Source organism: Tenrec ecaudatus, chromosome 8 (assembly GCF_050624435.1).
Source record: "Tenrec ecaudatus isolate mTenEca1 chromosome 8, mTenEca1.hap1, whole genome shotgun sequence".
In the NCBI taxonomy this organism is placed as follows: domain Eukaryota; kingdom Metazoa; phylum Chordata; class Mammalia; order Afrosoricida; family Tenrecidae; genus Tenrec; species Tenrec ecaudatus.
The window spans coordinates 78,642,988-78,657,916 of NC_134537.1; the positions used below are offsets into that span (position 1 = coordinate 78,642,988).

Genomic DNA, 14,929 nt, shown 5'->3' on the forward strand with positions numbered 1-14,929 from the left:
TAAACTTTCATCTGTTGCCAAAATGCTAATAGCTTATATTCCCATTTAACAATGGTTTTTGATCAAAAATGTACTCCCACACATTCTCGTGAACTAAGTGTACAACAAAGCAAGGACTCTGTGACTTCCCATCAAGATTATTCTTTATACAAAGTACTCTTCTTCGCATGAAGATCCCTAATGAGTACAGAAAGTACTTATTACGCAGACAAAGTCATTCTACCGAGGCTAGAGGACCACTGATGGGCGTTTTCTCCGACTGTCGGAAACAAAGCCAAGTTGTCTCCTCTCATCAGCCATGGGGAATTTTGTTCTCCTCTTTGCCATTTTCTTCTTTATGAATCAAGTTCTACCAGGTAACAAAATAAACTTTGCATTAGTAAGAGTATTAAGTATTTGAATTAGCCTGACATCTTGGGTCAGGTTGGGGGTAGGGGACTGGGAAGAGGTCCCATAGAAAACCTGGAAAAGCATTTACTGAGAGACCTGATGACATCTAATGCATTAGTTCTCCACAGCATCTCTCAGCTGTGTGGATTGAAATCAGAGTCTTTCAAATGCTTAATAACCTCTCTTCTCCATCAGCAAAGTTGAATTTAGTTAAGCAAGTTTATCAGCTGCTTCTGGATCTAGGTGACAGAAAATTGAGCATTGGTGTAATAAATCTTGGTGTTTAAATGTGCTCCATGCACTATCACCAAAAGCAAATTCTCCTAACACAGCATACGAAGCAATTCCAAGTTGAAGACAGTAAGCAGAAAGAAGGGATGATCTCTTCATAGAGAGATGACTGTAAGTCTAAGAAACCTCCAACCCATTGGCCCTCAGTCCTGTTTCTTTGGACTGGACCTATTCATTAAGGCTTCATCCTAACTCTTGACCTCACGCCTTCCTTTTAACTCTTAGTCTTCTAAAATAGAACTTAAACACAAGAATCAGGCTATCCTGCAGTGAAGGTTGTCCTCCTTCGAAGGCTGTAAGAGTTATGCATAGACACTTTGCTACCACAGCGTGTAGCACTTCCCCCCCCCCCAAAAAAATGGACAAGGCATCTAAAATAATGTAATTTAGATCCAAATTCTATGGACTTAAATCCTGTAGACCCTAGGAAAAATAATTAATATGTATGAAGTAGAATGGTTTATCTTTTCCTAAGAAACATAGATCTCTAGGGTTCAGAAGAAACCGAAAGGTAATAGATGTCTGAGTGTCAGCAAACCTTTTATATTTTAAGTGCTCATTGTACATTTTATGCTGTTTTCAAAACTACATTTCCCAAAATGTCCAACAGAAAGTTCAATGCCTGTTCTTGTTGCATTCAGACCTTAATCCTTTGAATCTATGGTTTAAAGGACTGCATACTGTTAGTGATTAAACAGTATTTCAGATTTTGAAAAACACCCCTTGTAAGGTGCCCCTCAACTTTGCTTCAGAAGAACTTAAAAAAATTATGTAATGGGAGAGACTGGAGGAGGAAAACCATTTCATTTTATGGACGATTTGCTGGGGCTCTGCTAAGAAGCAAGCACGCAAAGAGGACAGTTGGTGACCCTTGTCTTCCAGGAGGTTATAGCAGGCACTTTTGTTTCTATGTCCCTGGAAAGAGTAAGTTCTAAAACGAGAGTATTGCCACAGAATGAAGGAAGATTTCATAGGTGAGAGAGCAGAAAAAAAATAATAAGACAGGATGCCAAGGGAGAAAGGGAAGTGCCCAAAGAAATTTCACAAGCCCACGGCATTACACTTTGTTCTTTTTGTGGTATGGGAGGCATAGAGTCGATATGGACTCAGAATAAATTACTGCCCGGTCCCGTACCATCCCAGCAATCGGTGCTATGGTTGAACCCATTGTTGCAGCCTCTGTGTCAATCTCTCTCATAGAAAATCTTCCTATTTATCTCTGTCCTTCTACTGGTCCCTCCTAAAAATATTTCCGACGTAAATGAAATGAGGTCTCTACATGCCCCCTTAAAGGAATAGTCTGGCTGTACATTATCAGGTGCATCATAATCTTGAAATGACACCTTTGCTTTCGAGCACTTTAAAGAAGTTGGTTGCAGAGTTGCCCCAGTGAATAAGTCAATTAATTTTTTAACTCCTGTTTCAAGGGGCAGTGATTGTGGATGCAAGTTAAATGAAATCCTTTCCCATTTCAATATTTTTCTCTCTGTATGATGATTTGGCTTGTTGGTCCACTATTGAAGATTTTTGCTTTCTTTATGCTATGGTTTGATCTATTCTGAAGGATGTCATCTTTAGTTTTCATCAGTAGTGCTTCCAGGCCTCTTTGCTTCCATCAAGCAAGGTTGTGTCATCTGCACATTACAGGTTCTTAATGAGTTTTCCTCCAAGCCTGATGCCATGTTCTTCTTCATGCTGTCAACTCTACCTACTAATCTAAATACTCACTATCCTCTCTATGGTGTTCTAACACAAACCCCTGGCTGCTTAGTGGCTGTGATCTCCTATATCTGCGTTCTTGTTTATTTTTGAAACAAAAATAACTACTGCAGAAATCTAGTCTGATGGCTACAGCAAGCTTAGAGGTCTTTCTCTTGATATGTTTATTGAATGAGAACTTCACTAGATGCTGATGGATGGACTTTCACAGCAGAAAGGCTTTAGTTTTCCCATAGTTCTAATTTTGGAAAAGTATTTTTAATATGTGGAAATTATTTCTTGAAATTTTCACATATTCGCTCTGGTGCTTCTACCCTTTGGGTTACTCGAAAGGCATCTAATTGCTTCGCTTAGCCAAATGTGTATGTGGAGGAAATGTAAGAGTGATTTTTCTAAATATGTTGGATCTGCGAATTAGCTTCACCACCTCCATTAATTGAACACTCTTTAAATTCCTGGTGCACTGCGAAACACTCACGTGACCCTCCTAACTTGGGGAGGTTCTGTATTTACCTGCGGGACAAGGATTAGAACCTTTATAACTAGCAGCACATCTCGATGCTTTAAATAATCAACTGTGTTGTATTTAATACTACTTATTGATATGAATGAGGCTAGACTAAACATTATAGAGTGCTCCTCAGACTGCTATCTTCTACAGCTAATTTTTCATCGGTCTGTAGAAGATAACAAATAAACGAAGTCAGAGAACAAGGCTGAATTTTTCAGTTTCCTTCATTTATTCTTCCTCTATATATCCCTTATTTTGTTTTCAGACCTCATACATGCACATGGGCAAATACACACACCACACATAAACGAATCAAAAATCCTCACAATTGGATCGATGAACATGATGATAAATGCAGAAAACTGAAGTTTTCAAAGATTTTGTTTTTCCCAGCAGTCAAGAAGCCAAACTACTGACTGAATGTGGCAAAACTGCTGTAAGAGATCTCTTTTAGATGTTGGAAACAAAGATATCATTTTGAGGACTAAGATGCACCTGACGCAACAAGCCAAGGTAGTTTTAACCACATCATTTGCGTGTGAAAGCAGAGCAATGCATAGGGAAGACTGGAGAACTCATGCCTGTGAATGACGGCCTGGGTGGAAAACATTGAATAGGCCATAAATTGTCATAAGAACAAATGAATCTGTCCTGCAATGTAAACAGCCACAGTGTTCCCTAAAAGAAGGATATGGAGACTGTATGTCCACATACCCCTACATATCTCTGCCTGATGTACTCCAAGGGCCCAGTTCTTTAAAAAGGGCATCACTCTTGGTCAGTGACAACAAGAAAGAGCCTCAGTGAGAGAAGCTGGCACAGGGTGTGCAACAGAAAGCTCAAGCGAGGCGATGAGGAGGAGGATGGTACAGTGTTTTGTTCTGTTGTGTGGAGGCCTCAAGAGTTGACACGATGGATGATCGTATGGATTGTGATAAGAGTTGTATGAGCCCCAATACAACGATTCAAAAAGGAGTTGAAATCAATTTCATAGCACCTGTGGTGTAGTGGCTACTCCTTGGGCTGCAAACTTCAAAGTCAGCAGTTTGAAACCACCAGGCATGCTCCCAGGGGAAAACACAGGGCCTTGTCCTCCTATAAAGTGTTACAGTCTCAGAAACTCACAGTCCTTCTGCCCTGTCTGCATCTGCTCGATGGCAGCGAGTTTGGGTTTTAATAACAACAATGGCAGACAGAGTGGTATTGTATTTAGGAAGAATTACACCTTAGGGGATATATCTTTTAGCCATCTGACTACTCAGTAGAGTGTATTGAAGGGTCTTTTGTGGGCAAAAGTAATTGTTCCACACAGACTGAATTCTATTAACGACGAATGGGCACAGTAACAGTAAGGCAGTCCTAAAGGAATGGGATGAGAAAAGACTGCTAAACGAAGATCATTTCCTTCATCCTTGTCAAACATCCCTCTGTCTTATCCTTTTGCTGCTCAGTCACATGGCGAATCACCCTAAATGCCTGCACAGCTTACTCACAGCTATGCTAAACCTCCGCATAGCTACGGAGACCCACCGTGACCTCCTCCACAGCTATGCTAAACCTCCGCATAGCTACGGAGACCCACCGTGACCTCCTCGGAGCTTATGCACTCATCCTTGCCTCCACCACTGCATCTGTAAAAGATTGCATCTACCAGCTGTGGGTGCATGTGAGTGAGTGAGTGAGTGAGTGAGTGAGTGAGTGAGTGAGTGAGTGAGTGAGTGAGTGAGTGAGTGAGAGAGTGAGTGAGTGAGTAAGAGAGTGAGTGAGTGAGTGAGTGAGTGAGAGAGTGAGAGAGAGAGTGAGTGAGTGAGTGAGTGAGACAGTGAGTGAGTGAGTGAGTGAGTGAGTGAGTGAGTGAGTGAGTGAGTGAGTGAGAGAGTGAGTGAGTGAGTGAGTGAGTGAGTGAGTGAGTGAGTGAGACAGTGAGTGAGTGAGTGAGTGAGTGAGTGAGTGAGTGAGTGAGTGAGTGAGTGAGAGAGAGAGAGTGAGTGAGTGAGTGAGTGAGTGAGTGAGAGAGTGAGTGAGTGAGACAGTGAGTGAGTGAGTGAGTGAGTGAGTGAGTGAGTGAGTGAGTGAGTGAGTGAGATGTGTACCTCTGTCTCACACTCTCCAAAAAACTCACTGCCATCAAGTCAGTGGCAGTTCATGGCGACCCTGTAGAGCAGGAAAGAACTGCTTCTGTGAGTTTCCGTGACTGTAACTCTTAAAGGGAGTAGAAAGCCCCGTCTTTCATCAGTCGGTAGCTTTGAACTGCTGACCTTGCTGTTAGCAGTCCAACATGTAAGCACTATGCCACCAGGGCTCCTCTCCAGGACTCTAAAGAAGTGTTTAAAAAAGAATGAGTACCCGCTAGTTTGGAACTATGAACTAAACTACCTCATTCCCTTGTGAAGAACTGACATGTAAAACACTCACTCAACACTTTATGAATTAACTTGAAAATGCTTTCTTTTTTTTAATAAAAAGCTAAGCAATTTTAAAACAAATTCCAATATGAAAGAAGAGTTAGCTCTGTTATGTCTACCAGAGAGGTTGTGTTACCTGCAGATACTATGAAATCATTCAGAGACATCAGTGGAGGTCTTGCATATGATCTTGTCCATATTTCTTATTTTATAAATGAGAGGCATTAAGTCCCTGAAAAAGGAAGGGTGACCTCTATGTCAGAGACAAGGCTTTTTATTTTACTTCCTTATTTTCACTTCAAATCCCACGCTTATTTTCTGCTGGGCTGTTGATCTTGTAGGGTTCTCTAGAGGTTGTTTATACCCGTTCAAGAACACATAAAACTTTTACTTAAAATATAGTTGTCTTTGTGGCAACACTAAAGACAATATTGGGTTAATATTTATTTTGTTACTGGTAGTCTATTCACTTATTTAAATCGAGGAGTTTGATGGGGAAAACATCAATTAGAATAGTTTTTAAATATAGGTGTAGCGTTCGTTTCAACCAAGTCTTAAAACTTCACACTTTGGAAGATGAATTCATTGGTTCTCACTCACTCAAGCAAAGTAACAGAACAGAGCACTGGCTAGAGAGCAAATGCAAGCACATTATTCAGAGTCAGACGAAACTCATGAAGGCTGCGGGGGATCACACAGTCTTCATGTGATGGGGCGACCTCCCTTGCCATAGGTCACCATTGCAGCAGGACTCTTAGAGACTGAGGAGAGACAGGAGGAGAATGGCGGGCCAAGAGGAGGAAGTGGGGAGGAGCGACAAACACACTGGCTTTAGTTCTACACTTGCCCCGTTCCTCACCAGCAAGGTGACTTAGAAATTATTTGAAAAGCCAGTCCATGATGTGCATCATAACACGATGCTAAATTTCTGATGGAATTAGTTGGAAATGCCACAGGGTTCCTATCCTATACAATATATTTGATGCAGTACCAAAGGATTAATTTAAAATGTGACTTGGTTTCCTGCAAATGCTTATATCAAATTTTTACAAAGCTCTTTTTTGACTTGGGACACAAATGTACAATGTACCATGTGGTCACGTGGACTTACTCTGGAGGGCCACAGAGCGACATACAAAACTTCAAACATGTGAGCTCATAGTCACAATAAATTTCCACATGGACACGTTACAGTGTGGAAAATATTATCCCGCAATTACATACTGAATACTATTATTTGCCAAGACCTGGACTGTATTCTGGGAAAATAGGAAACGGGGCTGTGGGGGGGTGGGTGTTGAGAATATGGCATGATCCATACCCAAGAGGAATTCATCAGCAGCCAATGAAATGAGAGGGGTAAACAACCAGAGTAGAATGCTGCCAGTATTACAACAGAGGCATTTCCAACGTTCGAGACAGATTCTTCACCCAGCACAAGGCAGCTCGGTGGTTTTCCTCTATAATAGGCTAATCTCAGAGAAGCCCTCTATAAATCTAATATGTGGCACTACACATTAATACAACGTAAATGCACACGTACAACCATGTATTTATGACTACTTATATATGCCAGACAGAGCATATTGGGGCCAAATTATTATGCATATTTATTACTACTTATATATGCAAGACAGAGCTTATTGGGACCAAATTAAGCTGCTAGCCACAATGGAGAAAGATGAGGCTCAGCGCTCATGCACAGTATGGGAAACCCAAAGGGACATTTCTGTTCTGCGCTATGGGGTCACTGCGAGTTCTCACATGCACAGGTCTATTCCAAACAACACATATTTGAACACGTGTCAGCAACCAGCGGAGTGCTGCAGACACGTTCTTTCATTGATATGCTTGTTTTAGTCTCATTAAGTTTCCTTAAAGGAAGAACATCTCATCAAAAGAGTGGTTTTCAAAAAGACCAGAAATCCAAAGTCGTGTGTAACATCAAAACTTTAAGTATTGGCTAAAAACAAAAACTGCACATCATCTTTTCCTTGCCTGTCATCTGTGTGCAATTCAATGGAAACCAGTTAAGACTAATGAATGGCTAAAACAATGCTCTTTTCTACACAGCCAGAGGAAGGTTCAAGGAGGTTTGTGAGCGTCCAAATGGCTCCTGCCAAGAATTTTGCATCAGAACAGAAATCCTCGTTGGCAAATGTTTAGATAATCGAGCGTGCTGTGTGCCTCTGTCGGAGCACCCGACATACGAGCTCACTGAGAGCACCGAGACAACCAAGTCCCCTGGAATCACGAGGAGAGCAGCCCACCGGAGCTGAAGACCTTCGGTTTCCTCTCAATCTCTCTCTCTGCGTATCTCTTTTCTCTTTCTCTGGATTCTTAAGACGAGTTCTCAATAAATAATAAGGAAAACCCAGCAAACACAAAACCTACCTTTAAAATACTTCACTTTGTCTCCAAGGGGCCCTCATGGTGCAGTGAGTTGCAAGTTGGGCTGCTAACCATATGGTCAGCAGTTCAAACACACCAGGAGCTCTGTGGGGGAAAGATGAGGCTCTCTGCTCCATTAAATCTATGGAGGCTCCGAATCCCAAAGGGACCTCTCTACTCAGTCCTACAGACTCACTATGAATTAGAATCCCCTCTGGCAGTGGTTGGTTGACTGGTGGTTTGGTCTTCAGGACATCCCGTCCTATTGAAAATGACCTCTTTTTCTGCCTGACACTGCATCGCCTCCCACTTCATCTGGAGAGATTGCTCCCCTTTCTCATTCCACATGAAACAACAGCTTTGTGGAGTCTCCCTTCCTGATAAAAGGGGTAGCACAGAGGAAACTGAAAAAAGCAGGTTTCTCCAAATTAATCAAATTCCACAGAACAGAGTAGTGCATAGGTACAAGGAAACCTCCCACACGCCCCATGGAAAGCTAGTGCTCTGGGCCTGGGAGCCGGGTCGGCCCATGGACACCTCGCTGATCTTCATGGGATCTCCAGAGTTTGCGTCTTTCACCCGGCCTGGGATTCAGCTTCTCTACCTGCACTGCGGTTTCTTATTGCTGCAAATTACCACGAACTTAAAACAACGCAAATGTGTTACTTTATACGTCCATAGGCTAAAAATCCGACACAGCTCTCTCTGGGATGACCTCAAGGTATTGACGGGGCTGAGGTCCCTTGTGAAATTTCTAAGGAATAGTCCATCTCCTTGCTTCTTCCAAAGGTCACTCATATTTCTTGGCTCGTGACTTCCTTCCTCTATTGTTAAAGTCAGCAATAGTGGATTGAAGCTTTATCCAAACTCCCTTTTCTCTCCCTTTTTCATATGTTTCGGCCCATTTTTATACTAGACCCACTTGCACAGTCCAGGAAAATCTCCCTATCTTAAGGTCAGCTGATTAGTGCCTCGATTCCTTTTGCCCCATTAGGTTAAATGGACAGTTTACAGGGCTCTCTTTCGTGTGGGAGATGGGCATCCTTATGCCTACTACAGTCACCGGTTGTTTCCCGCACATTCTGTTTTTGCTCAGTGGACAGGGGTTCTCATCATTCTGACTAAAGACAATCCCCCGACAGAGTTTTCTTGGGTATGAAAAGTTGTGGCACCGCCCCCAGGGAATTGGCAGGCTGTAAAAACAAGAGAGAGGGAGAGTACCAAAGCACGCCAACCTGTTGAACAGAATTAGCCATTAGAGAAAATAGAAATTAAAACCACAGTGAGATAGCACCTCCCCTCCATTAAAATGGCAACAGTCAATATACATTGAAAATAATAGATGCTGGTAAGCTTATGGAGACACTGAGACCCTCATGCACTACTGATGGGAACGTAACTGGTTCATCAAATACAGCCAGGTTATGTCCACACGGCTAGGCCAGGATTCTCAGTGGTTTCGCAGGTAAGCTCGTGGAATTCCCCGATGATGTGCTTCAACACCATATAATTGCCTCCATAATGAGATCTACTATAAATAAGTTACCCATTCGTTATAAGAAACGATTAGTGTAGAATAAAACAGCCTGATTCTGGTCACAGCTTTGATGTAATCAATTTAAAGAACATTTCTTCAAGGACATGACCTACTTCCAAAATAACTGGAAGCAGTGAAAAACCTGCTTGCTTTTGGCTGAGGCTGGACCCAGCTTCTGTATCATCAACTGGCCATATTGTGGGCCCATCCTAGATGCTTTCAGCAGCCTACCATCTGATGTGTTGATCTTGGATTCACTCACCTCTGCAACCACCAGCCTGACCCGCTGGCCTTAGACGCATCCGATTCTGTAGCCACCAGCCTGTCCTTCCTGCCATTCTTGGGTTTATGTGAGGCAGGAGATGCCTCCACTCTAGCATCAGACCCATCCGACTTGGAACCTGCCTGGACTTGAATTTGCCCACTTTTATAACTATATGAACCATTTTTTTAATATAAACACACACACTTTACTGGCTTTGCTCCTCTAAAGAGCTGGGGCTAAGACAGACAATGTGGGAAACTGCTTGGCAATTCCTCAGTATTTACCTAGAAGGGCAGCTAGGAACACAACAAAAACCTACACAGCAGTGTTCCTTGCCTCACTTTATGCAAGAGCTAAGAGGTGAAAACAACTGAAATTTGTCTCAACAGGTGAATGGTGAAACAAAATATGTGCGTTAGTTAGTTTATTGTGCCAACCTGCCTGATAAACACACGTGGGGTTAATTGAAGGGCGGAGGGATAAATGGCTCGGTGAGCTTCGCCTTTCTAGTTCTCGGGTCTCTTGTTTCTGATGATAGTACCAGGGTGCAGCTGCCTTAGCCAGTTCCCTGTTCTTTTCCTGCAAGACATCCCCAAGGAGAAGCCACGTGGACCTACCCCAATGCAGCCCTGGGTGCTGGAGCAGCCGTGTGGAGACCCCTGCCAGCACTGAGATGCTTACACATTCACTCACTTGGCTTTCCTCCTGCAGTCGGCATCATTGTGTCTGTTTTGTGAGATGGAGGAGGACTTTGTGGATTGACGTCAGACATATGGGTTAATGTTGGACTTGTGGGCTTGGGCAGCACTGGGTTGGGAAGTTTTCTTGATGTCCGCTTACCCTTGATATAAAACTCTCTCTTATACATGAGTTTCTGTGGATTTGTTTCTCTAATGTACCCAGACTAACACAATGATATATATAAATACACTGGAATATTATGCAGCTATAAAAAGACATGACGTTCTGATGCAGGCCACAGAATAGATGAACTTTGACATTGTGCTAAATGAGATAAGTTCAGCACAAAAATAACAAATATTTTATTATCTCACTTAGATGAAACAAGCAATATTAAGAAGTGAAAATTATTAATCGTGACTAGGATGGGGAGGAAGAGAAAGGGAGAGTTTTGTTTATGGGGCATTGAGTTTATGTTAGTGATGGTGGAATATTCTGGGGGGTAAAGATTGCAAGAATGGAAACACAACATTAGCAATGAAATCAAGGTCCTAAATAGTAATTACAGAGGTGGTTATTTGGCATGATATGTGCATGCCCATGACTTACATGGCTGCATTGTAGGTGCAAATATTGTACATCTTTTAATCGCAACAAAAGTGGTGAATTAACTGGATTTACCAAAAAGACATGTTTAAGTTGTGCTACATGGGTTACTCAACATCTCAGAGAAGTCAAAATCTTAGAAATGCACATTCCAACCAACTTCACGCTCGTGAAGGCCAAGTGTCTCTAGTGCTTCTCTTGGAAGTACATCACCCATTAAATACAGAAAATTTCTTGCCCCATACCATGGGACATAATACCTACCTGGGAAAGAAACAGCCATATATGTATATTAAAACCATCACATTAAAATAAACTCTTAAATTTTTATTTAACAAATATATATGCTCTTATGTTATACTGATATGCACTTATATGTTCTGTAATTCATTTTCCGTCAGTTGTGTAATTACTGGAGTATGTTTGATTGATTTGGTTGCCTGGTAATCTTTGGGAATGTGTGCTGTCTCATTCCATTCAGAGCTGGACATCCTTACCTCTCTGTGTGCGTTGTATGCAAGTGTGCTCAGTGAGGGAAGAAGAAGAAGAAGCAACTCCTCAAATTAAGTACCTTTAGCCACCCCTCTGGCATTAATTAACAACCCATCAACAGATGGCTAATCAATAATATATTTTGGTGTTGGCCTTTGTTTATTCCTTTACTTTCCTTCCCTATCTATATCGCCTCTTTCCTTGCCCTCCTGTTTACATGCCCGAAACACTTTTAAGTTGTTATCTAAATAGCAAAAAGTAGCATGAACATCATTCTGAATCCTATTATACAAAACCTGAACTTTTAAAATAATTTCCCAAAGTGAAAACCCAAAACCAAACTCACTGCAATCAAGTCAATGCGGACTCAAAATGACCCTCCAGGACAGGAGAGAACTGGTCTTTGAGCTTACGAGTCTGTAACTCCTTATTGAAGTAGAAAGGGTCATCTTTCTCCAATGGAGTGGCTGGTGGCTTTGAACTGCTGACCTTGCAGTTAGCTGCCCGACCCATAACCACCACAACACCAGGGCTGTAACCCAGTTGCTGTCACATTGGCTCTGACATGGCAACTCCAGGTAGCCCAAAGTTGAACTGCGTGGTCTAGCTTTTGTTTGGGTTGAGTTTTTCCCAGAATTAGATCACCAGGTTTTTCTTTTCAAGGTGCCTGTAGGTGGATTCAAGCCTCCAGCCTCAGCAGTTGAATGACCTGCCCTTTGGAAATGTATTTTCAGTTTTAAGAGCACTGTGAACATTTTCCAAGCAGGGAAGAGGCCACAACGAGAAGCTAAGTGTCAGAGAGAGGCCTGCCTGTGGGCATGGCAGAGAAAAAACTGTCCTAACTGAACATCTGTATCCTGAGCAGTTCTCACCTAAACTGCAAGCTGTTATCTTCCCTAATCAACGCCATTGTCATGAGAGTCACCTGTGCGTTCTGTGTGGCTGCATTTCTGAATGCAGCCTCAGAAGGAGAGTGCTATGGGAGAGATGACTGGTATCACAGTAGGTGTACCAGCCTGGGTTGACAGAGAAACAAATCCAGTGACATTCATATATGTGTAAGAAATAAATTTTTATCAAGAAGGAATTATACATCAAGAAACCATGGCAGCCCAGTCCAACTCATGTTCATAAATCCAATCTTAATCCATATGTCCCTCTTCGGACTCACACAGTCACGTGCAGTGATGCAGAATGCAGGAATATCACAGGTCAGTGGGTGCAAACTCATGTGGATCCAAACTCATGTGGAGGAAGTATGTCAGGGTTTAGGAAACTTCACAGTGGAGAACAAGCAAGAGAGTCAAGACACTGAATTGAAAAACTCTTTTATTTTGTTTCACTATCACCTTAGTTCTTTTTTTATTTTTTTATAAATCATTTTATTGGGGCTCATACAACTCTTATCACAATCCATACATACATCAATTGAGTAAAGCACCCTTATACATTCGTTGTCCTTATCGTTCTCAAAATTCGCCTTCCACTTGGGTTCCTGGAATCAACTCATTTTCCTTTTTTCCCTCCCCCTCTCTCTCCCCCCTCCCTCACAAACCCTTAATAACTTATAAATTATTATTCTATCCTATCTTACACTGCCCGGCGTCTCCCCTCACCCACTTTCCTATTGCCCATTCCCCAGAGAGGAGGTTACATGTAGATCTCTGAGATCGTAAACCTTAGTTCTTAAAGCAATTTCTTCTGACTTCTTCCTTAACCTTTAGATTGATTACCAAGAATCCATAGGGGGTCGCTGAGTCAGCATTAACTCAATGGTAAGAATGGTTATATTAATTAATCTTAAATTTAAGTTACAGTCCTCTTGAATATTAAATTATAGACTTAACCTCGAACAACTTAGATGCAAAATTTCAAAGGGGAGAGGAAAGAGGAAACTTGTTAGGATATACAAATAAACATACACATTCTATTAATTGAATAGAACATATGCAAAGCTACCATAGTAGCTTGTCAGGGATTTTGTCTTGCTTGGATCCACAATCAATGCTCATGAAACCAGCAGTCAAGAGATCAAACAATGCATCACATTGAGTAAGTCTGCTGCACTGGACCTTTGAGAGTATTGAAAAGCAACGATGCTACATTGAGGAATAGGTGCACTTGATCCAAGACATGTGTTTTCAATTGTCTCATATGTATATAAAAATTGAACATTGAATGAGGAAGACCAAAGAAAAATTAATGCATTTGAATTGGGTTCTGGTAAAAAAATATTGAAAGCACCATGCACTGCCAAAAGAACAAACTGATCTGTCTCGGAAGAAGTCTGGCTAGAGACCTCCCTAGAGACAAGGATGATAAGACTTCATCTTACATACTTTGGCCAGGTTGTCAGGAGAGGCCAGTCCCTTCAGAAGGACAGCATGCCTAGTAAAGTGGAGGGGCAGAGGAAGAGAGGAAGGCCTTCGATGAGATGGACCGACACAGGGGCTGAAACAATGGGCTCAAGCGTGATTACAATTGTGAGGATGGCGTAGGACTGATGTGCACAGAGTTGCTGTATGTCAGACCTAACTCGATGGTACTTAACAACAATAAGCATAGTCTTAGTTGCTATCATTAAAACCTTCCATGAACAGCGCCCCCTGTCACCTAGAACACATCTTACTGGTCAGTTTCCCGGGGAATGTTTTCATATTTAGTATCTCCGGTGCCCTTCTTCCACTATCTACTCCATATCATCTTTACCTTCAGCAAGAATCTTAGTGGTCGAATTTCCATACCTGTTGAAGTAAGAAAGTTTTATTCCCGGGTGTGTGTGTGTGTGTGTGTGTGTGTGTGTGTGTAATCATTTCTTTTTCCCTTTCTTTTCTTTTTTGTTTGTGTACTGAAATGTGATATCTGTTGCCTCCAAATTCATAAAGGTCCCTCAATCATGCCTCTTTGGTGTAGTATGTGCTGTGAAGTACAACTTATCTTTCACTTTGGAAAGGAGACCAAGCCCCAGAAACTTCACTGAGGTAGTTTGTGGGACTTGTTTATCCTCCTTTCGTTCACATATGTCTTAATAAGAGGTTTAAGTAAAGTGCTTGCTCCTTGTTGCCCAATAATATAGCCAGAAAAAAATCACCAACGCAGTCATTTAGTGTAATGCCTTGTGGAGTGGCAGGTGATCGAGATTTTGATTAACTTTATCATAGCAGAGTGCCAGGGAACTAACATGGTGTAAGTGTGCTGTTGCTCCTAACGATTCAAACTTCTTCTGGTGGTCCTTGCAAACTGTGTGGGGAGAAAAAGCCATGATGAGATCACTGGTCATATGTCAATGTTCAGGGTATCACAGGTTCTACGTCTGGAACAAAGGCAACCATGAGTACATTGCCTGGTTATGTTTACAGCAGTTCACACTCATGCTTCGATATCCATCTGACTTGTACACAGGCTAACCTAGTGGGTCAAACGGGGATATAATAGCTATCGTGCCCCTGTTCCTTTAAAGCCCTATGGGACATTAATCCCTAGATTTCCTTCGGGGTTGCCGCAGTATATCTCATTTAGAATCTTGGGAAGAAGTGGACAATTCAGGAACTACAATTTAGCCCTTCCTACCACAATGACCCTCCTCCTATGGGTCAGGAAGCTGCTGTAAGAATTCTGAGAGTCTCTGAGTGCGTATGTCT

General features: G+C 42.0%; 1 protein-coding gene across 1 annotated transcript; it reads left to right on the top strand.

Moving 5' to 3' along the window:
- Window positions 1-298: 298 nt before the first annotated feature.
- On the top strand, window positions 299-7,595 carry DEFB108B (defensin beta 108B). The gene is made up of 2 exons (XM_075557194.1): window positions 299-356; window positions 7,390-7,595. Exons 1-2 carry the CDS (start codon window positions 299-301, stop codon window positions 7,593-7,595), a joined length of 264 nt encoding a protein of 87 aa, XP_075413309.1.
- Window positions 7,596-14,929: the final 7,334 nt, after the last annotated feature.

Bases quoted from the DNA above. Each gene is read 5' to 3' on its own strand.
- DEFB108B (XM_075557194.1), top strand. From the start codon at position 299: ATGGGGAATTTTGTTCTCCTCTTTGCCATTTTCTTCTTTATGAATCAA. The intron at 357-7,389 runs GTAACAAAATAA...TTTTCTACACAG, and splicing joins TATGAATCAAGTTCTACCAG to CCAGAGGAAGGTTCAAGGAG.